The following is a 23480-nucleotide window of genomic DNA, read 5'->3' on the forward strand; positions in this document are numbered from 1 at the left end:
ACCTCCAACTCATAAAGATCCTCCTGATTCTGACTCTACAGTGCTGGCATTAAAGACCTATGTAGCAAGTTCCAAGCCGACCAGGATGACATAGTAGGAACCAAAAACAAATAACTAGGTAAGTAAAATAAGATAAAATAGACCTCATTTCTCAAAACTAATCCCAAAAGGAAATCATATCTTGGCAACGAAATAAACTCCACTAAAGCAATTTTAAGAACTGTTCACTTTCTATGACTTTTATTTGCAACAGTTGTTTGAGTTGGGAAGAGATTACAAACAGCTCTTAATCACTATGGCTCTTGGGACTTGCAGAGTGAAAACAAGCAATTCACAGAACGACCTCCCCAGTGGTTACAGGTGTTCTGACTAGTAAGAAAACCGCCCTGTTTCTGCCTTGCTGTTTCTCTGCTCCTGCTAAATGTGCATGATGCTGAGAATGGCCAACACCTTGACAGGACATGCAGGATGTTGAGAGAGCCGTACCGTTGCCCTACACTGTTGCTGCTACATTGCAGCTGAACTTCGTTTTCTACATTCAAATTGATCCCAATTTTCAGTCTTGATGGGTTTCCTCATATCTACTTGAACAAGTAATTTTATTGGAATAGTAGATAAAATACATAGCAAAATGGCAGCCTCTGCTTTCCTTTCCAAATGCCCTAGGGTCCTTCTCCAACACAGCTTCAGAGAGAAAGCCCCTGATGATTGTCAGGGACAACTACTAACTAATTGCAGAAGAATATTGAATATTGGCTATGCCTTAAAAATAAATGTATTGCACAGCTCTCAGTTTTGTTTTTGTTTGTGTTTGTGTAGGTGCTATGCTTCCCCTGGGAATTCTGCTAGTTGTGGAGTTACTGTACTCTCTTTTCTAATGGCTGACTTGTCATGGTACAGAAAGGCCTTTCTTTCCAAGCAGTAAGCAGTCACTTGGAAGACCTCAAGCCTTAGCATTGACCTTCTTATTGTTGTCATAGCTAATGCCACCAATGCCCTCAAGTATGTTCATAGGCAGGGGAAACACGATGGTGGAATTCTTCTCAGTGGCCACAGTGGTCAAGGTCTGTAGGTAACGCAGCTGGAGGGCAATGGGGGACTCTGCCAGCACCATGGAAGCCGACTTCAGTGACTTAGAAGCATTCATTTCTCCCTCAGCCGCAAGGACCTAAAAGAAGAGACACAAAAGTTGACAACATCATGGTATCTGAGAGTTCTCTTTCTGGGTTTGTGTCCCCATTATGCCACTTGTGTTTTCTCTGCTCACTTTCTTAGCAAAGACAAACTTTTCACATTCTAGAAGGTTTGAAAAAATTCAAGAAGTTGCACAAAGTGAATGTTATGGTTAGTTGTGGGTTTTGCTCCAGTGTTTTTGTTTTGTTTTGTCTACTTGACTCAAAGTAGAGTCATCTGGGAAAAGGGAACCATAGCTGAGGGATTGCCTCCATTAAATTTCCTATGGGCAAGTCTGTGGGGGCATTTTCTTGATTAATAATTGATATGGGAGAGCCCAACACACTGTGAGATATGCCATACATCACTGGGCAGATAGTCCTGTGTTGTGTAAGAAAGCAACCTGAGTAAGCCACGAGGAACAAGCCAGTAAGCATGGTCTCTGCATCAGTTCCTACCCTGACTGAAATAAACCCCTTTCTCCTCAAGTTAATTTTGTTTGTGGTGTTTATCACAGCAACAGGGGTGTAGACTAGGACACTGGGGCTAAATATTTTAGAAATTATTAACCCTCAAATTTATTTTCAAGCAGATAAAAGCAGTGTCATTTAAGCAAATGAGAACTTGACCTTCTAACCTGAGAACGTGTGGAGGCCTGAGAACAGCGTTCAGGAGCCAGCTCTCCCGTGTTGTGCATTATAGGGACCCATCTCAGGAAGTTAGGTTTGCATGACAAGCGCTCTTACCGCCTGAGCCACCCATCCTTCTGACTCTTATTCTGTTGCCAAATTAGTCTCATTCTCACAATGCCAGAATTGCTTCTATCCTCTCAGCTTTTGATCACAGCAGTAATGAGCCCCAGCCCAATAACCCTCACTGGGGCTCTCTCTCTATTGACTGCTCTTCTAAATTCTGAGATTACCCAAGAGAAACCCTGGCCAGGGCTCAGATGACCCATCTGTGGGCACTTGCTTTCCATGTGCCAAAGGAGTCTTACTTAGGAGCTCCTGGTACTCAGGAGACAAAGCAAGTATGACTAAAGAATGAGAGTAGAGAAAACCTCCCTTAGCCACAGTTTGGTTTCCTAAGAGTCATTTCTGAAGATTCCCAGTCTCTCACACAAGTACATCTATCTGTACAGAACAAAGGTGACAGCAGATTCTCCAACACTCAGGCCAGGCTGAGTTTCACATGTTCTCATTCTAACCTGGCTTGTATTCAGTCACTTTGGAAAAAACAGTAACATTTATCATACGCCAATAATGGTGCTTAAAACACAAACATTGGGGGCTGGAGAGATGGCTCAGAGATTAAGAGCACTGACTGCTCTTCCAGAGGTCCTGAGTTCAGCAATTCCCACATGGTGGCTCACAACCATCCGTTAAGAGATCTGGTGCCCTCTTCTAGTGTGCAGCTATACATGGAAGCAGAATGTTGTATACATAATAAATAAAATATTTTAAAAAACATAAACACTAAGTTGGCCACTTCAGAAATGTCAGCTTTATAATTGATGGTGGTTCCTGGGTGACTACTGGCTCTGCTTCAAGGGATCTGAAATGCTTTGTGGCCAGTGTTGCTTCCTGCATTGCTGATCACTCCACATGCAGCAAGCAGAGTCATGACCTATCACCAAGTTTCCTCAACGGGTGGTAAGCTGCCCACTGTCTTTTAGGGAATTTCTCGGGAAAGAATCTCTTTTGGATCAATAATTGGGATGCTATTCTCCCCTCAGCTCCATCCTTGTCCATCAACATGCTAACCAGTGTTTCTTACCCTGGCTCTGGCTTCCCGGGTGGCCTCAGCCTCAGCCGCCATAGACCTCTGCAGCTGCACAGGAATCCGGACATCTTTGATTTCCACCCTGGCCACACGGATCCCCCATAGCTCAGTGGCATCATCAAGCAAAGTCTGTTTCCAGAAGAAAAGGCATTGATTAGAAAACATATGACCTGCTCACATATCTGATGGTGGTAGTCGCAGACGACCCAGATGAGGGAATTCAAGACGTAGGCTCACAGTACTTACCTGGATGCTGTGGGCAATCTCTTCTCGACCAGATAAGATCTGGGACAAGGTCTGTGTCCCTAAGACATTTCTCAGAGTGGTCTGAGCCAGCAGAAATGTGGCTTGGTGAACATCATTTACATTGGCCACTGCAGAGACAGCGCTGTAGATTCTGTAATAGACGACTCCATCCACTTGGGTGGTCACAGAGTCTCTTGTGAGGATCTGTAGAACATACACAGAGGGAGACCATGTGTGTGTGTGTGTGTGTGTGTGTGTGTGTGTGTGTGTGTGTGTGTGTGTATGTGTGTGTGTTAGTTTACAATTGGCAAAGAGGCAACCAGCCCTAGTATCCTCCCCCACAGAAGGACATAGTAAATGGCAACTCATGCTAGCAATCGGCAAACATCTGTCGTGGCTTCAGAATAACAATATCTCACAGCTAAATGACTATACAGGTTTGGTCACTACCTATCCCTGTAGCTTCAACTTAGAGATTCTTACATCCCGTAGGCAAAAGTCCCGCCTTCGTCCCCTTCCAAACAGAATTTGCATGATGTTATCTACCTAATATGCCTACTTAATATCATCGGGCAAAAGAAGAAGCAGTGCTTCTCAGGAAATATAGATGGCGCCAAAGACCGTGTTCTACATTCAAGCAAAGCAACTGAGCTCTAGAAACCCAGCCACAGTCATTTTGAACAGTGACCTCCCCCTCTCTCTCCCTCCCTCCCTCCCTCCCTCCTGCTCACTTTCTCCCCCTCGTCCCCCCCTCTACGCCCCCCCAATGGTATTTCTGGGAGGACCCTGGGACCAGAACCTGAAAACTGTCCACTACAGAGCCACAAAAGCCTTTCCAAGCTTTCCAGTAGCATCCTCCATGGTTCCTGAGAGCTCTGGACCTTGATTGGTTTCCTACCTACTTATCACTTTAGCCGCCCTCCATCTTTCCTGCATTTTCATTTCTTTCTAGATGCCTTTGGTTATAAGAGGGCAGGTGGCATGCATGTCAGTATCACTTCCTCTTCTCTAGCACTCAGTTACTGCTTTGGGTCATTAATTCATAGAATTTCAGTAGTAATTTGAAGTTCCAAATTCAAGCGGGTCCTGGGTAGCCTCTGTACTGCCTATACTTGTTCTGTCCCAACACATGCACATAGACACCAAAAACAAATAGCAAAAGTAAAGGTTAGCTATGCCACTGTTTCTAAAAGCCCCCCTGTAGCTGGACGAAGCTCGGAAGGCGAAGGCAGGCGGATCTCTGTGAGTTCGAGGCCAGCCTGGTCTACAAGAGCTAGTTCCAGGACAGGCTCCAAAGCTACACAGAGAAACCCTGTCTCGAAAAACAAACAAACAAAAGCCCCTCTGTGGAGAGTGCAGCCTGATCCTCCACCTCAACCCCTTCCACTCCACCACCTCTAGCTTTCTGGTGCCAGTCTGCCCCCACCTGGCTATTCCAGGGCTTGTTTCAGCTTTTCAGGCCCTCCCTTCCCATTCATTCTCATTTGGCTAACTAAAGACACCTGAAGCACTTCAAGAAGGCTCTGGTGTCGGGAGCCAAATCTGAGGGCTTGGCATGAGATCCTAGGCCATGCTTGGCAGGCCACATAGTTAACCTTTACATAGCAGCTCCTTAGAACCTCAGCTCAAGAAAAGAAACAACTTAACCCAGTCCTCAGGCTCAGTCACCTAGGCAACCCCTTCCTGGACCTCTTATTCATGAACTCTTTATCATGCCAAACATCCTCTTTGTGGCTCCCTAATATACTGCCTACACTAACACCTGGCTCACAAACAACCTATTCTACCCCTCCCCATATCCTGCTCTGCAGACTATATAAGCTAGCCTAAGAAAAAAGTAAAGTTTGCCACTTGATCAGAATCCTGTCTTGTAGTCGTTCTTTCTTCGTCTCTTGTCCCCATTCCCTATCCCTGACTCTCTTGCCCCAGGTTGATGTCCTGCAGGTCAGGACACTCTGGGGTAGGGGTGGGGATTAAGTCATCCTCTCCCTGGTAGGTTAAAATTATGCCCATGTCATAGGGAACATAGGGATTTCATTTTTGGTAACCCTTGTTGAATCTTGTACCTCTTGTGGAGGAATGTTGCAAGTAACTGTTCGGAGATCAACTTTGACAAAAACGTCAATGCAGGGCAGGACCAGGATCAAACCTTTGAAAAAAGAAAAATGATTTAAAACTTGACCTGTTCAAAAGCATGACAAAGACGGTCTTCTACATATGTTAGCATCGTTTTTTTGTAGTGCTGTGTACATTTCTTGGATCTTCAGTAAGGACACATTCAACTTTGGGGAAGGTAACTCTTCCGCTCATTCAGTAACTAAAGGAAATGAACTACTTAGGAATTAAGTACCTTTGGAAAAATGCTAAAAGGGCCCTGACACATGTTTTTAAATTTAAATTTTTGTTCATAAGTAATTTACTTCTCTTTAAGCATTTATTTTGAAGTTCATTTAAAAAACAGTATCTAGGAAATTGGTTTCCTAACTAGAATGAGTAAAGTTTGGCTGTGATTATCAACTACTGGCAAGAGCATCTACATCAACAGTGCTGAAGAAATACTGCATTAAAATCTTCCACCCAGTCTCAGATACTCAGGAAGGAGGCTAAATTAGGTGGATTACAAGTTCAAGTCCTGCCTGGTCTACATAAGGAATCCAAACCCAGCTTGAACAAATTAGAGTTTGTCTCAAAAACATATGTATGTATGTATGTATGTATGTATGTATGTATGTATGTATTATTGCTTGGCACTTTACTAGCACAATTTTCCAGGGGCTCAGGTTCCCTGCAAACAGTGCACTGCAGAACTGAGAACTGATGGGTCTCTTTAGCTGTGCTCAAGTGCAGTGGCATCCCCCAGGTGCAAGACTTCTGTTTCTAAGTAGTAAGTGCTGGGCTTGGAGCAGGTCAGGGAAAGGGCAAAGTAAGAAAGCCCATCTGAGAACACTGTGGGTCCTCAGCTTTACCCCCCCCCCAGAGGCTTTTGTTCTTTATAAGCATCACAGCCACGAGGCATGACAGCAAAATGAGGACATAGAGATATTTCCACCAATCAGAAAATCTTTATGTCACTGTGTTTTTAGGGCAGAAATCAGCTTTTAGTCTGAGTGAAGAACCAGTGAGTACAGTGGTAAGAATCTCTACCCTAACTTCCTTCATTTTCCTCTCTCTCTCTCCTGCCTGTCTGTGTCTCTGTCCCTGTCCCTGTCCCTGTCCCCCCTCTCTCTCTCTCTCTCTCTCTCTGTGTGTGTGTGTGTGTGTGTGTGTGTGTGTGTGTGGTCTCTGGTTAATCTCAAATTCCTGAGAACTACCTTGAGTTCAGTGCCAGTCAACCCTATGTCTGGGACCATTCATCCATCTTTCCTGAGCTTCCATTACCAACAACTTATAAGATGTAGTGAAGATGAAACACTGGACACCATGACAACAAACAAAGTTCTAAGAACAAAGTCAGGCATCCAAGAAGTGCTGGATATGGCTGCTCTTCTCGTCAATACTTTTATTACTAAAGGATAGTTTACCATTTGCAAAAGCCTTAGCAATTTGGCTTGTTTCCCTCCGGTCTTCATGATGTTCTGAGGTAAACCATTAGCCCCAGAGACATGCATGACGGGGGTTATTATCCTGGGACTCTTAGCAGAGAAATCTTCTGGGAGAATTCATTTAAGAAGGGCACATTCTACTCTGGAGTTCTCCAAGTGGTGGCTGTTCTGCTTCTCTCCCTGCTCTAGTTCTATTTTAGCACAATCCTGGGCCCATCAGATGGGAGCATGACTGAAGAGAGGAGCTCGATGACTCTTCATTGGTAGATGGCCTAACACTGATGTCTTAACAAATGGATAAAAGCATCTGTAAGAAGTGATTCTTGCCCTTTCTCTTAGGTTGGTTATGAAATTAGATAAAAATTATACCATCTGAAATGGTTAGGGCTCATTCACAAAATCATCCTCGGAAGTTTTTCACAATTTTTCTCAATGTTACATATAATAGCACATGGTGTTGTTGATTTATGTTCAGGTTGAGTCTCACCAGGAATAAAAGGCTCCTGCTCCTCTACCCCTGATCTTACAACATGGTTAGAGATTTAACAATTTTACTCAAAGTGTAGGAAGGGAACAGAAAGCAGATGTTATAAGAGAATATAATGAATGGCCACTGTTTTGTGAAAGCCCTTCCTATCCATATATTGGAGTCAACCATATGAAATTGTCAGTGTTATAAATCAAAACAAATACAAGCGATTTGTGGTTCAAGAGAAGCTGTGACTGAAGACCTCGGGTCTAGGGCCATTTACTATCCAACACCTCCCATCTGCTCCCCCAACCAAAAAGTCATTTTATAGTTTGAATGGTTTGTAACCGGTTTTACTTCCCAGAGTTGTAGACAGCATGGGGAAAAAATGATACAACTGGTGTTAGATGCCTGGAATCTCTTGCTTACTACCAGCCACTGGGACACTCACTGTCAAATCATTAAATCTATATTGGTCTCAAGGTCTTCATTTTCAAAACTAGAAGACTCCATCAAGGGACTCCTTCCATTATCCATTGGCTAACCACAAGAGGAATATGTATGTATGTATGTATGTATGTATGTATGTATGTATGTATGTACGTGGGGGGGGGTGTATGTGTAGTCTGTTATCTCGTTCCTAACATAATAAAATCCAGCTCCTTGAATAGTCCCTTGAGTAATTTAATGGTCCACATGGGCCATTTGCTTTCTTCCTTCGCAGCCCTGAATATAAATGACATGCAGTCAATGTTACCCATACATTGGATGACTCAGGGGATGAGTTATGAAATAGGCTCAGATTTCATAATACTCAAACTGGTGGTCTCCCCCACTAACATGCCCGATGGAGTATGTTAGTGCCTAAAACACAGGTCTCTGGCTTTCTGTGTGTTTTCTTGAGGCTCACTAGTTCCCACGGGTGGTGGTAACAGATGTTCACCATCTCCGTACCTGGTCCCTTGGCTTTATCAGCTCGGATGCGTCCCAGTCTGAAGACAACAGCACGTTCATACTCCTTAATGATCTGAGAGATGAAGGGAGAACCTTTAGCGTCTGTGTGTGTCGGGTCACAGGGAGATACCCGTTTGTTTCCCAGGGCATTACCTTCAAGCACATCCATATGGAGATGGGGAAGGTAATGAGCATCAATAGCATGGAGAGGGAAAACAGGATCCAGCCACACACACCAAGCCGGTTTTTGTTGATGCCTGGGAAGTGAGAAAAGCAAGCTTGTAATCTAAGGGATTCTTAGCACAGCTATCAGGCAGTGTGCGTGAGGAGAGAGTATTTCCTGACACTGCCCAAGACTGACAGGACAGAGGAGCAAACCAAGTCCATTCACACTGTGAGTATAGTTACAAACAGCTCTGCGCTGGTGCACACATGCACACACGCTTGTAAGTACAGGAATTCAAAATGTTTTGTTTAGGGGATGCTTAGAAATTAAAATCAATCTGTCCCTTCCAAGAAGCAGCTAAACAATCAACAGTGATAATCATCATTATGTTTTGTAAGGCCAGCATGTTTTATCATTATCCAAACATGAAAAGATGTCTTGGAATATGACCATGAACCACTTACATCAGGATCATCAGATTCTTGGGTCCCTTGAAGTCTCCATATGAAATTCAAGCCTGAGATAACAAGCCCTGAGATAGATAGGGAGGTGCTATTCTCCCTAGAGAGGAGAGTTATGCGCTTGAGGGGAAATATCTTAGAACCCCTGGTGTGAGTTTCTATGCAAGGTCTCTCATGTGCCGACTCCAGAGCTTTGCACAATCCATTCCAGAAGAGACTCTCTGAGTCTCTCCTCTTCACCAGTAAGATGGAGATAAAAGTTACCCACTTTGGAAGATCTGATGAAGACTAAATGATGTCATTTTTACACAGCTCCTAATCATTGCACTAAAGTGTGTGTGTGTGTGTGTGTGTGTGTGTGTGTGTGTGTGTGTGTGTGTGTGTCTGAATGTGTACCTGTGTCTGTCTGTCTGTGTGTGTGCCTGTGTGTGTCTCTCTGTGTATATGTGTATCTGTGTGTGTGTGTGTCTTTCTGTGTATCTGTATATGTGTGCATTTGTATGTGTGTGTCCTGTTATTCCCACTTTACAAAAGAATAGAAAATCCAGAGACTTATCAAACTGCTTTGTAATAAGAGGAAACTTATTTTAAGTCCTACTTCAGCAACTTAACATCTTGAAGCTTTAATCACACCAATCATAATTTCTTGTTCGTGAAATGTGCCTATGTGGCCAACCTTTTCATGTTAGAACTCTTTATAATCATTCTCTTGTATTCCTCTGTGTATTCTCTTTTCCTTGGCAGCCACCTCCATTCTCATCTCACAATCCCTTTTGATTGAATCACATTTTCCATTCAGACATTAGAACTAGTTGTCTTTGCTAGATACACCACCCGGGCAATCCCAACCACTCCCCTGCCCAGGTTAGAGACTCAGTGCCTCCTCCTTATCCATCTACTAAAGTCACTTTGGAACTTCCGCTGATACATTGGAAACATATATACATATATACATACATATATATATATTATACTTACTTATAAATATATATTTTTATATATTTACTATATATTTGAATTGTATATATTTACTTAAGAGGGTTCTGGGTTTTTGCTTTTATGAACAGTGAAGCGATGAAAGTTTCTAAGCAACTCTTTTGTGCATGTGTATAGAATAAACCCCTGGTAGTGTATGTGTTAGGGTAAAGAGACTTAAATCTTACTCAATAGTCAATGCCCTTTAAGGATTTTGAACCTATCCCCTCCTCTCTGACAGTACATGTTCCTCCTTCTGCATGGTCTGAGCTCATGAAATTGTTTCAGGCTTGTCAACCGTTCTACCTTATTAGGTGAAATATATTTAGCACAAAAACTTTTCTAAGTGTTCCGTCTAAATATACATGAAGATTGTATTATGAACAACAATGGCTTGCCCGACTACTGGAAAACTGAAATTCCTGAAACATCAACCTCAGATGTCATGGAACCGCTCTGAGATGAACCTGATGTATCTGTGCAGGGTGTAAAGACTCAAGCACTGGTGAGATGGCTCGGGGGATAGGGTGCTTGCCACCAAGCATGGGGACCTGAGTCTGATTTTTTGAACACACATGGTGGGAAGAAAGAATCAACTCTTGCAAGTTATCCTCTGATCTCCATGTCTGTGCTGCGGCATGTGAATTCGTGAGTGCATGAACACACACACACACACACACACACACACACACACACACACACACACACACAGATATAACCAAAGTTTTAAATAAAATAGAAAACACTGGGTGTTTGTGTTCTCACAGAATCATTGCTACATCCTATTTGCTAGTGATTTTTAGTATTAATATCACCTGTATGTGTATTCTTGCTGAAAAAATAATCAAAGCTTAAGACTTAAGATCCCTTAAATACCTACTCCTCAGTTCCACATTTACACAGAGAAGGAAAATAATTATCATCAGTTTATGTCTGTCTTTACAAGACAATTCCCAGGTGTCACTAGGGGTGACAATCTGGTCTCCTACAGATCTTAGAATAGGCAGCTTCCTGTAGTGTGTACTGCTACTTACCTCTGAGTTCACAGGATTCTTCTTATTTTATACGGTCCACCCATTGTCTCTTTTAAGCTAAATACCTAAGTCTTAACAATTGTTGTTTTATACCTTGTTTTAATTTTTTAAAGTTGCATAAAAACTGAAGATCCAAATAGAGATCTAAGATCCAACTAGTTCTGAAATGGAAAATTCAAGGTTTGTCCAATGACTCAGAAAGGAAAGCAAAAAAAGCCATTATCAGAACCAGCAGAGAGGTCATGAACAGAGCTGAAGAGCCAGACTTTGGGCCAGGTGGCCAGGTGGCCACATATTCTAATCAAGACAGCTGTAACCGAAAGCCAGACACCAAGGCAATCACTCCACTTGCTTCCACTTAAGCAACCTGCTCTGCAGCATGATCACAACAGCTAGTTGGGAGGACTCACTGAAACAATGTATGTACAGAAATTATGAGCATCACAGGTCAGGTGGTGAAACCCTGACAATTGTCTAGGGGTGCGCACGAGCACCCTGTGTGTGTGTGTGTGTGCGTGTGCGTGCGCGTGCGCGTGCGCGTGCGCGTGCGTGTGCGTGTGCGTGTGTGTGTGTGTGTGTGTGTGTGTGTGTGTGTGTTCATATAAATGTGTGTGAGAGCGTGTAGGTGTACATGTGTGTGCAAATGCATGTGCCTATACATGCAAATGTGGAGACCAGAGGTTGATGTCTGGTGCCTTCCTCTACTACTGTATCCTTGTTTTTTGAGACAGAGTCTCTCATTCAATCCAGAGCTAGCCATTTCAGTAACACTGACGCTGGCCAGCATCTCTGCTCCCCAGGGATCTTCCAGTCTGCCTCCTTCCCCTCAGCACTGGGGTTAGGATAATAGACACATACAGTATGATCATCAAGCTTTTACATGGGTTCTGGAATTCCAAACTCATGCCTTCACAATTGCACAGCAAGCATTTTACCTACTGAACAATCTTCCCAGCCTCTAACTTTTAAAAAATTAAAGAGAGGGAGAAAGAGACAGTCAGACAGACAGACAGACAGACAGACAGACAGACAGACAGACAGACTCAGAAGCACAATGAGAGACAGAGAGAGATGGAGAACGAGGAAGAGGAGGAGGAGAAGTTGTTTATAATAATCATCCATTTAGAATTGTGCAAAGCAGTTCGTGCTGATAATCCCAGCATGTGTGCAGCTGAGCCAGGACAGTGAGTTAAAGTCCATCCTAGGCTACATGGCAACACCCATCTCAACAATAACAGCAAAAGAACCTTCTAAACCAGAGTGCCCCTCCTCATGCACCCCTTCCTCAAGGGGCCTGGCTCCACAGTTCATGAAAGAGACCTAATGCAACAGCAGCCCCCAAACCTGGGACTCAGGAGGCCAGGCTTGCCACCCTGGCTCCTGAACACCGGGAGTTTAGGTTTCAGTAGCTGAGCTGTTGATGGTCTGCACTAAACTTTTGAAGACCCAGACATAGGTCCAGGGAAAGCCCTCCATGGGCCTGCCCCTTTGCACAGATCTGTGTCCCTCACTCAGCCTTGCATCCCACATATTCTCCTACCTCACTCCCCTACCTATTTGTTCCTATAACGCCCCCCTCCATCACCCTTGGGTCCTCTAGGTTCCATTGTGAGTTTTAGCTGTTTCCTGTGTCTTCCCTGTACATATTTAGTGCTTTGAAGCAGGGTTCTGTTCCTGGCTCCCTCCTGGCTCACAGCAGGAGCCAGTAGGTGAGTGGACGGTCCACTCTAACCCACTTTGAAGTCTCAGAATGATACTGCACCACAGGTTAGATTTATGGGTCTATTTGCAAGTTCTTGTCAGAAATAATGATCCATCAGAAGAGACTCTGCCTCTCACGAGACTTAATTAACCCAAGAACCATAAGCCATTGCATTTTTCCCCTTCATGTTTCTGCCTTCCTGTACACTCACCCCCACATCATTATGAGAAAATAAAGAAAGGATATGTCCTTGCATCATTCTCCTCTGTTCCCACACTCCCCATGATTCCAGCCCCCCCCATCTCTGAAATGACAGTACTGCCAACAAGCACAGGTATTTTGCCCTTAATATTTATCTTCAGATGACCTCACAATAGCTTCATGTATACCAATACAGATAACAAACACCCTGGGAGACACACAATATTGTATTTTTGCATATGTTTTATTAGTTAATCATGGTCAGGGTCTCATGTGTTCCAGGCTGGCTTCAAGCTAATATGTAAGTGAAGATGACTTTAAACTTTTGATCATCCTTCCTCCACCTCTTGAGTGCTGGCTTTAGTGGCATGTGCCCTTGAAGATGCTAAGGATTGAACCCAGCTTTTTGTGCATGCTAGGCAAGTGCTCTACAAATTGAGCTGCAGGCCCAGCCCACATGCATACACTTTTACAGTTTATAAAAGTACTTGAGAATCACTATAGGATGATAGTAACAGAAAAAAAATGGTGTGGCATAAAACCATCAGCTAGTGGGCTCTCAATTAGTACAAATATATGCATAAAAGAATTCTGGAAGAAAAGTAAAGGAAATGTTTCTGGGTAGTGGAAACACAGTGGTTCTGGATTTTTAAATGTTTTGTTGTTTTTATGAAAATATTTTATTATTTAATTGTGTGAGTGTTTGCTCTCATATATACACACGCATCACATGCACACAGTGCTTGTGGAGGCCAGGGAGGGCATCAGATGCCCTGGAACTGGTGTTTCAGATACTGGTGCTGGGAACTCCGAGATTCTCTGTAAGAACCGTAAGTGTTCTTAACAGCTGATCCATCTCTCCAGCTCCCAATTCTGTTTTCTCAATTTTGCATATACTTATGCTTTTATAAAGAAATTTTTAAATAAAAAACTGTCTAAATGTTCTCCTTCCTCCCCTCTCTCCATCACTCCCTCTCTCCTTCACCTCATATCCTGTTAAGACACAGTGGGTAGAACAGCTCTCCAGCAGCTTCTAGGATCCTTCTGTAGAGACTCTCAGCCTTTAACATCAAATATAAAAACCCAGCATTAAACCCTAAGGGTAAACACTGTTTCAGAAGCTGTAATTCATCTTTCCTACCTGTCTGTTTTTACTAAAACAGACAAATAGCTTTCACTGAAGAACAATTTTAAACAAACTATAAATTTGCCAAAGGAAACACAGACGGTTTCAGCATGGTGACACCTCCACCTCTGGGAACTGGTTTGGATGCAACTTCTCAAGCCCAGACATACCTGAAGTACCAGGATTTCATGGACATAGGTGGTGATGCACTGGAGCCTACACTTCTTACAAAGGGTCTCAAGAAGATGCCGATGTTAATACTGAGAGGAACCCCTAAGTCTGAGTCATCTGATTGCAGGTAGTGACAGGGAGGGTGTCGGGGCAGAATGTCAACAGCTTGTAAATAGTGATGTGCTTGCCAGGGTTGGTCATGGGGTTTCTGGGTATGGAGGGCTCTGATTTGTGACTGCCATCCCATCACCAGGGGAATCTAACCTACCCCCCCCCCGTGTGAATCATGAACTTGGAGTTGCAGAGGCACATGCATAGGTCTCAAAAGTCAGTGGCTCCAGCTGGAGTGATGGCAAAGATTCAGGTATTCAATTCCCTCACCATTTGTGAGTGAGTGCATATCTCTGCATTGCTGGGAGGACTATTCGCTATACACTCTGTATTGCTGGGAGGACTATGCACTATGCACTTTATTTCTTGGAGGACTATTCACCACACACTCTGTAATGCTGGGAGGACTATTTACTATACACTCTGTGTTGCTGGAAGGACTATGCACTATACACTCTGTATTGCTGGGAGGACTATGCACTATACACTCTGTAATGCTGGGAGGACTATTCACTAGATCCTGACTGTATTGGAGTTGGAGCCAAGAAGATATAAACTCATTTTCTAAGTCTCAGAAGATCCACATTACATTTCTCATAGATTTTCAACAGCACAGGAGACATAAGCCCCGATTGTTTGTTCTGCAAGAGTACAAGTTTATCATTTGACTCAAAGGTCCTAACTACAAAAACCGATGGTCACGCTAATGCCTCACTGATAAGGAGGCATCAATTATGCCCTCTGCTCAGGTGCTGTCTTACCCTGTTAAAGTGAAAACCAAAATCCTCACAGAACCACTTGTTTAAAAAGGTGAGGTTCAACACGACACACACCTGCAATGTGAACACTACAGAGGTTGCAGCAGGTGGATGGCTGACTTGAGCTATACAGTGTGAAGTGAAGTCCATACATCCCACACCCAAAAAACCACGTAAGGCTGATCAATTGATTGGAATTTCTTAATTGTGTAGAGTTTCTGAGTACAGAATTTGTAAGTGCGGAAGTAAAATTCACAGGGCTCTCTTCATCTCTGTTAACACCCATTCAGAGCTCACCCCTGTGTCTGTCCCAACATCATTGTGAACATGAGTCAATCCTTTTGAAGGGAGTCCCCTTAAGAGAATGGCAGGTCCCAGCTCTACTCTTTGGCAACCTGCTTGCCTAACTATAAAAACTACATAAAACCACTTCTACCGTGCAGCGTATTATGTGAGACAGCTCCATTCCACTGCCACTCATATTTGGCTCAAAAATAAACTCTCTCTTATTCTTTGTGAAATGAGAGTTCTGTTTTTTTATTGACAATATTTTTATTGACAATATGAGACCTTGTATCTTAAACAAAAGAAAGAAAGAAAAGAACATAGTGGTTGCATTCTGCAATCCTGGCACTTAGGAGGCTAAGGCACCCTCAGCTACCAGGCAAGTTTGAGAACAACCTGAGTGACATGAGAAGAACTATCCTCGAATTTTCAAATGATGTTTAGTGCTTCAGGATATCAGCATATGCCTATGTCAAGAAAAAAAGACTATTTTCCAATTTGCTAAATGTCTATTTTTCTTTTCTGAGTTAGTAATGCTAAATGCTTTTTTAACTTTCACCTTGAAATCAGGTTTTGGCAACTGAAGGTTATAGAGCATAGTTTAAATCCCATGCACAGACAAACTCCCCAACTCCACATCACCACCATCACTTTTTAAAGTTTCTAAACTCCCCAAGAGTTCACTATCTTTTGTAAAATGATAGTGAAGAGTTTCCCCACAACTGTCAGGTCTGAGAAGGTAACAAGAATCAAACACTTCCCAGTTCATCCCAGTCATTAGTACTAAGCATAGTACTTGGTACTTGGGAGATAAGTCTTACACTCTCAACTTCTTTCCATTCATCTGAAATTGTGCAGCTTAAGCCAACTTTTTCTTAATCATAGTATCATCAGATATGTTTGAATGTGGAGGAAAGTCAGCCTCCATTGTATCTTTGCTATGTAAGGTGAAGAAAACAATGCAAAGATAAACAAATGCTTTTTGGCCACAAAGGGAATGAAAGAGAGCAAGTTACAGACCACCGTTCAAAAACCAAATACAACCAAAGTAAATAGCGAATACAAAACAAGGGGTTCTAAATGGAATTGAAGCCCCCACCCCTCTCTGAGACAGAGTATTGCAATATAGCCCAGGCCAGCCTTGAACTCATAGCAATTCTCCTGCCTCAGCCTCCAGAGTGTTGGGATTTCAGGCATGCCCAGCTGAAGTCAATTTCAGTGTGTCTACCTGGGATCACATCACACCTCTCCAGTGCTCCACTCCTGCCCTGACTAATATGTATGTGACATTCAGAGAGGAGGAAGGAACCTACCCACTAAGCTGTTCTTGTCCAGTTTCTCGGGCGAATCCATCTCATTCTTGAGAGGCTTTCAAATCTGGCAGAAGGTCCTGAGCCTGGAATCAAGTGTGACTGCAGGCATCAGCTGAGCAGTGTGTGGAGAGGAAGCCAGAGTAAGGGAGGCTCCCTCCCCTTGGCACACACCCTGAGGAGTAGTAACCCTGGTGCAAGAAGCCTAGAAACAGAAACAAAACACCTTCCCTGACTTCACACTGTCTTTGTTCAAAGAGGAAAGGTAGAAAACAGATAGCCTTCTGTCAGGGCTGCTTCCTATGAGATGTCATGTGATCCCGTATCATTTACTTACTATAAAACATTGCTAGACCCCTTGTGCAACTCATTATCTGATATACAAGTATATCTGTCCACGTGTATTACAATGCAATAATGTAACCTAATTCATCTAACATGCTGCAGTAAGAACACTTTCAAATGCAAAGCCAATCGTGTCACATCCTTAAGATAACACAAGTGCTAATTGTTGAGACTAATGTCATAGCTGTCTCTGGCAAAATTTGAAACTACTAGCCAGACCTTCCTTTTTCTGACACTCCCCTCTCCCCATGCATCAATCTTTTTAAGGCTTTTAGGTGTTTGTTTTCAGACAGAATTTCATTCTAACTCACACTGGCTTTGAACTCTTAGGAATTCTCCTGCCTCAGCACCTCTCCCCCACTGCCCTGAGTACCAAGATTGCAGGTATGAGTCACCACCCAGCTTTCTTTAAATCATTATGCACACCAAAAAAAAAAAAAAAAAAAAAAAACAATATGCAGCCTCTTGCCTCAGGGCCTTTGCACTTATAAGTATACAAACAAAGCTCAACTTTTGTTTTCTTTTTCTTCTAGACCAGCCTTAGCCTGCTACCTGTTTGCTTTAAGTAAACTGCTGTTGTGCATAGCCATGTCCATTCCTTCCTGTATCATCTCTGGCCACTTTTGTAGCACCTCAGTAGTGAGGGACTGTAACAGAATCTACATGAGCTGAGATGCAGAGATTCAGCTTCCTGGCTGTGTTGGTCAGTGATTCATTCATTCATTCATTTGTTTTTGTCAGCATGCCCTTGATTAATGACTGATATAGGAGGGTCCAGCCCACTGTGAGCAGTGCTACTCCAGGGCCGGTGGGTCTGGGTTGTATAAGAGAGCAGGCTGAGCAAGCCATGTAGAGAAAGCCAGGAAGCAGAGTTCCTCTGTGGTCCTTGCTTCAGTTCTGCTTTGAGTTTCTGCTCTGGCTTCCCTCATGTGCAGTCTGTGAGCTGGAAAATGAAATCCTTTTCTCCCCAGTTGCTTGCAGTCATGGTGTTTATTCTGAGGACAGGGCCCAGGATTTCATTTTGTGCCACACCCCTAGAACCAAATTTATTCTAATACTGAAAATCCCTCTCTTACATCAATATCCTAAATATTTACTTCTATCTGTGTAAAAGGACAAAGCCAATAGCTGTTCATCTTGCATTTTCTATGTTTTCTTTTTTCATTTATCTAGTTATTCATCCTTGCAGAAACATCTTTAAACATTTCCCACAACATGGTTAGATTTACCAAGTACTTAATTGTCTTCTCTGCAAATGGAAGTGTGGCTCTCATAGGAATACTTGTGGAAGTTTAGAATTTAAAGGAAGGAAGCTTGGTCCAGGAAACCAGATTCCAGCAGAAACAGGAGCAAGCCTATATGAGGTGGGATCTGTCCAGTCTACACCTTCATCCAAGAGTGCTGCGTAGAAGTGATGCCAGGGCATAGTAGCTGAGAAAGAAGCTTGGAGCCCACACTGCCAGCATGGCCAGAAACTACTGCTTTGTCATGTATTAGCCACGTCATCTTGTATCAGACCTTTATATGTAGGATGGAAATAATAGGATTTACCAACAATTTATCTAACTGAGATTCATTCAGATGCTGCATTTAAATGGAGTACTGTTTGGAGCTGTTAAGTGTTAGTTATCATCACACGGAGTGGGAGCTGAGTCCCATATTTGTGACAAATTATCTTCTAAGTGGGGACTGTTGAGTTAATTCAATGTCTCCCCTTTCTTTTGTTTTCAAGTGAGCCCAAAATGGACTCATCACATGAATACTTTGATCAGGCCTCTTCTCTCCTTCATCTAGCATGACCCCTTTTTTCTATAAGTTTGAAAATTTAGGAGCTGGACATGATGGTACAAACATGTAACCCTAGCACTTAGGAGGCATAGGCAAATGGGTTGCCACAAAGTTGGGAAAGTTCCAGATCAGCGGAAGACACATGTTGAAAATTCCATGAAAAACTAAACAAACAAAGAACAGGAAAGAAAAACCCTAAAATTCCAGGCCCATCCCTGACTCTGTGTTGCTGATGAATAGATTCTGTTTCTTCTTAGCCTTTGCTCTACCATCTTTCTGTCGTTCTTAGGGATGAACACATAATGTAAATAGCAGTAGGAGAGCTTCCTGTTTGTATCATTTCTCATTCCTAAGCCATGTTCAGTTTGTATCCAGAATGGGACCAAACTTCTCCCTTTGAATCAGATGTCCCTTTCTGGTCATGTAGCAGAGGCTCTAGCTTAGCCTTATTTCTAAAAACATTTCCCCCAGTATTGGCCAACTGCCATTTATGTTATAGCTGCCACTCAAGGAAGTGCAAGATTCACAACAAAACCAGTAATTGTTCCCAGGGGCCACTAGAAGGCGTCTCAGGAGAACTCACCATGTGTCTCCTTGGGAGATGACTAAACAGCTGTTTTTCTTCTTCTTGCAAAGTGTTCCACACATCTCCACCTCGAAAGCAATGGTGGCTTCATGTTATAAACACCCTGAGTTCCTACAGAGGAGTCTGAGAAACAGGATGAGAGGCCATTTTTCTGTGGATAGAGTAACCCCAGGTAGACCTAAGGCAATGAACTATCTGATGACATTTGTTGCTTCATCGTGGAGGAGTGTGGGTGTGTGGAAGGGGTATTTGCTGTTTGAATACTTTCAGTCTATCAGTTGCTGAACTAGCTGAAACTCTACCCAGAGGACAGAGGCTTTCAAATGCCCAGACTGTGGTCTAACTCTTGAGGTATATAGCAAGCACACCTGCCCTTCATGCCTTCTTTTCCCTTAGTGGCGGGCGACCTTTGGAAGAACTAACCTGAGACAGTCCATTCTAGCCACAAGCCTTTCAGCTTCCTGTTTCAGGAATCCTCTGCCATTTCTTGTTCAGAGGAACAATGTACTCAGGGACACTTGCTGTTCCCTTAAGGCCTGTCCCCTTTAAAGAAATCGTTGTTTCCACTATACATGTTAGCCATACTCATGAACACCCACATCTTTTAATAAATTTGGTCCCTAATTGTATGAAGATACTTGTGGAGAGAACTTTCCACTAAAGTGCTGGCCTAAATCTCTCTGCTAAGTGATGCCAATTAAACATCTCTTCCTGGACATACCAGAATCAATATTCTATACCTCCCACATAGGGATCTTTTGTGATAGAAATTTTGTTGATGCATGTGAAATAACATATGCAAAGCATGCATAGATTCTGTTTTAATCAAATAAGCAGCTGTGAACATTGTGTCCAACGCCACAATTGGAATATTACCCACACCCCTGGAACATGTGAGCATGCCTCCCCATCATAGCCCTACTCTCCACAGCCAGAAGCAAGAATTCTGTTTTTGTGCTTTTCAAATAGATTTTTTTCATATGTGTTAACTTAGTCTTACTTGCTTTTGACCTAAAGAAAACTCCCCTTGTGGCCTTCTCTGATTACTTGTACCATGTTTCAAGGTTAATTCACACTCTTGTAAGGAAACAATGATTTTGAGGACAGGAGAGATGGCTTTGTAGTTAAGAGCACTGGCCATTCTTGCAGAGGACCTGGGTTCAGTTCCCAGCACCTGCATGGCAGTTCATAACTGTCTGTAACTTGTCCTATGGGATCTGACACCCTCTTCTGACTTCTATATACATGCAAGTGGTACACAGGTGGCAAATACTCATACACATAACAATAAGAGGAAAAGTTAAAAAAAAATTCTTATTGATAGTTCACCAACCTAGCTATAAAACTTACATTTGGTGCCGAAACCGAGGACAGGCTCTCCTGGTACCTGTGTTTCCCCTCATGATCTAAGCTGCACTAGGGCCCTCTCCATCTCCAGTCTGCTCACAACAAACTCACCTCCAGTTCACTGATTTCTCAGCACCCCGTGCACCAGCAGCAATTAGGTCAGTATTCCCTTTGGTCGATGTAAATGTTTCCCTAAATCCAAGGAAGTGACTGTTGAGTGTCCGGCAACCCTCCAGTTCTCTTGGAGGTGGAGTTATCCCCAGCCAAGGTTTTCAAGGCTGCAGTTTCCTTAGACCCAACTGGGCTTTAACGATCCTTTCCTCCCTCTTCACTTCGGAGCTGTCTGTAATCCCACAGCTCCTCTAGGCCCTCATGGCTTTTGTGACTCCATTCTCTAATCCTTTCCTGTGGATGAGACCCTTCCTCTTAGAACTGGATTTTTGTCCTTGCCTTCTGACCTCTACAAAAGCCCTGGTATCAGGTGCTGAGTCTCTCCTCTGGCTTAGCCAGGCAGCCCCTGACCCCCATTGAGTGTGGTGATGACACACCGAATGGCTTGGTCCCCATTGGGTACTCCATGAGTTCTGGGGATTCCCAGAACTAGAGGCTGCAGTGACAGTTTCCTTCTCTCTCATCCATGGAAATGTGTCTTCTGTGTCCTTTCCTTCCCCTTGGATTGCCTCTTAGAAAACCTCCAGCCTCAGCTGGGCGGTGGTGGCGCAAGCCTTTAATCCCAGCACTCAGGAGGCAGAGGCAGGCAGATCTCTATGAGTTTGAGACCAGCCTGGTCTACAAGAGCTACTTCCAGGACAACCTCCAAAGCCCAGAGAAACCCTGTCTCAAAAAAACCAAAAAAAAAAAAAAAAAGAAAAAAAAAGAAAAAGAAAGAAAGGAAGGAAGAAAACCTACAGCCTCTACACCTGGCACATGATGTGAAGGGTTCTAAATTTATTCATTTTTGCAATCAAATTTAGCTTCAATACCCCTTAGATAATTCGAAGGGCCACCTAATGGTACCCTAGATCCTAATATTATTTGGGACCTTTACAAATACTACAGGCGATCAGGAAATGGAAATTCCCCATTCTCTATTTCTCATTTCTTCATTCCAAACCCTGTATGTTTTTGTCTAGTCTCCTCCTACACACACACACACACACACACACACACACACACACACACACACACGGAGTAAATGTCCTATCTTTTAAGTTACCATAGACTGATGGGGGAAGTCTTCTGTACATATGTTTCTCTTATTGGTTGATGAATAAAACACTGTTGGCCAATAGGGAAGCAAGATAGGTGGACTAGGCGACAAAGAGGATTCTGGGAGGGGTAGGCACAGTGAGTCACAATGTAGGACACTAGAGGAGTAACATGTCTCTGGAGATTTCTCCAGTAAGAGAAGACCACGTGGAACTACTTAGATTGATAAAATGAATTGGAAATTAAGACAGAGCTAATAAGAAGCTCCAGACATTGGCCAAGAGTTTCATAATTCATATAGTGTCTTGTATGTTATTTGGGGGTTCTGAGACAGCTGCAGAACCGGGCGGGAATCCCATAGCAATAGATAGATCTGGAAGTTTGTTGTGAAGTGGGAACTGGGAGCCAGACCTAGCAGAAGGGGAAGAAGACAAAGTAGTAGTCCAGCTGCAACATGCACACACCCTGCACACATACTTCACTGGCTGGTACATCTCTAAACTCCCTCCTGCAGTGTCCTCCGTCTATAGCCAGGGCTCAAAATTTTCCTGTCTATAAACTCGTTTGTTACCAGCTTACTAGTTCAGTTTTATGCGGATTCAGGTGTCTTTTAGGTAAGAGTGGCCTTGGACTGTTGTTTTATGCTGTCCCACTTCAATTAAAAGCTGACTCTGGAGTTGGGTTATGGTTCCTCCTCCTCTAGCCCCAAACACGTTTGTTTAAAGGTTTCTTCCGGGGCTGGAGAGATGGCTCAGTGGTTAAGAGCACTGGCTGCTCTTTCAGAGGAACTGGGTTCAATTCCCAGCACCCACATGACAGCTCACAACTGTGTGTTACTTCAGTTTCAGGGGATCTGACACCTTCACACCAATACACATAAAATAAAGTTAAATAAATTATTTTTTTAAGAAAGGTTTCTTCCAAAATCTCTGACCCATATCAGGTGAGCCACCTGACGTTGTGACAGAGAAAGGAGAGCAAAACAAAATAAAGGGACATACTATTCCCAGTAGGGGCGATTGCTACTCATCACATACTCTTTTGATTTTGGTTTAACTCTCTAAAACTTTGCTAAAGTATAAATCTAATCTCAAGATTAATAAAACTGTTGTGTAAGCTTTCTTTACCTCAAGATCTGTAAGCATCAGGGGCTGATTAAAACCCTGTAAAGTCTTTAACAAAGGGTTAATTTAAAACTCCAAACACCAAGGTTGATAGTTAAAAATCTATACTTAGGGAATCTAAAGGAAAGATGTGGCTTGCTGTTCTCTTACCTGCTGTCCCCCCATCAGGATGGAAGCAGCCATGTGACTGATGGCCATCTTTCCTAGGATTAGAAAGGATGGACTTTGTCATGTGACCTCACTCCCATCTTGACTAGAAGTGACCACATAAGCCAACCCAGGAAAAAACAACTCCTCCTAGCTGTGAAGCCCAAACCAGATGATTCTTCCCCAATTGCCACCACACTATCATGCCTCAACCCACAGTCCCTCATCTTCTTCTCCAGCCTGCCTGGGTTCCCTTTCTCCCTTGTTAGTGACAGGCTTCTCATTCAGTCAGGTCTGAGGCAGTTCCTTACCAGGACACTAAATGGAATTACAATATCCCAGGGGATTGTATTTGTAACTTGCCTCCTGGCTGGTCTTCACCTTAAAGTGGTAAACTATGAGAAAATCCAAGAGGTCATCCAGGACAAACATGAAAACCCATCTCAATTCCTAGACCACCTCACAAAG

At 43.2% G+C, this 23480-nt stretch overlaps 1 protein-coding gene across 1 annotated transcript; it reads right to left on the reverse strand.

Moving 5' to 3' along the window:
* Positions 1-243: 243 nt before the first annotated feature.
* On the reverse strand, positions 244-17000 carry Stoml3 (stomatin like 3). The gene is made up of 7 exons (XM_027394953.2): positions 16470-17000; positions 8320-8423; positions 8167-8239; positions 5268-5350; positions 3202-3405; positions 2950-3084; positions 244-1168 (listed from the first exon to the last, which is right to left on the reverse strand). Exons 1-7 carry the CDS (start codon positions 16507-16509, stop codon positions 944-946), a joined length of 864 nt encoding a protein of 287 aa, XP_027250754.1. The 5' UTR covers positions 16510-17000; the 3' UTR covers positions 244-943.
* Positions 17001-23480: the final 6480 nt, after the last annotated feature.

The sequence above is a fragment of the Cricetulus griseus genome, assembly GCF_003668045.3.
Source record: "Cricetulus griseus strain 17A/GY chromosome 1 unlocalized genomic scaffold, alternate assembly CriGri-PICRH-1.0 chr1_0, whole genome shotgun sequence".
Lineage (NCBI taxonomy): Eukaryota > Metazoa > Chordata > Mammalia > Rodentia > Cricetidae > Cricetulus > Cricetulus griseus.

What these genes read in the sequence shown, in the direction of transcription:
- Stoml3 (XM_027394953.2), bottom strand. Translation starts at nt 16,509, where the DNA reads ATGGATTCGCCCGAGAAACTGGACAAGAACAGCTTAGTGG. An exon ending in GGACAAGAACAGCTTAGTGG is followed by an intron (nt 8,424 to 16,469) that starts GTAGGTTCCTTC and finishes CTCACTTCCCAG; the next exon opens with GCATCAACAAAAACCGGCTT. An exon ending in GCAACATTCCTCCACAAGAG is followed by an intron (nt 3,406 to 5,267) that starts GTACAAGATTCA and finishes TATGTTCTACAG; the next exon opens with ATCCTCACAAGAGACTCTGT.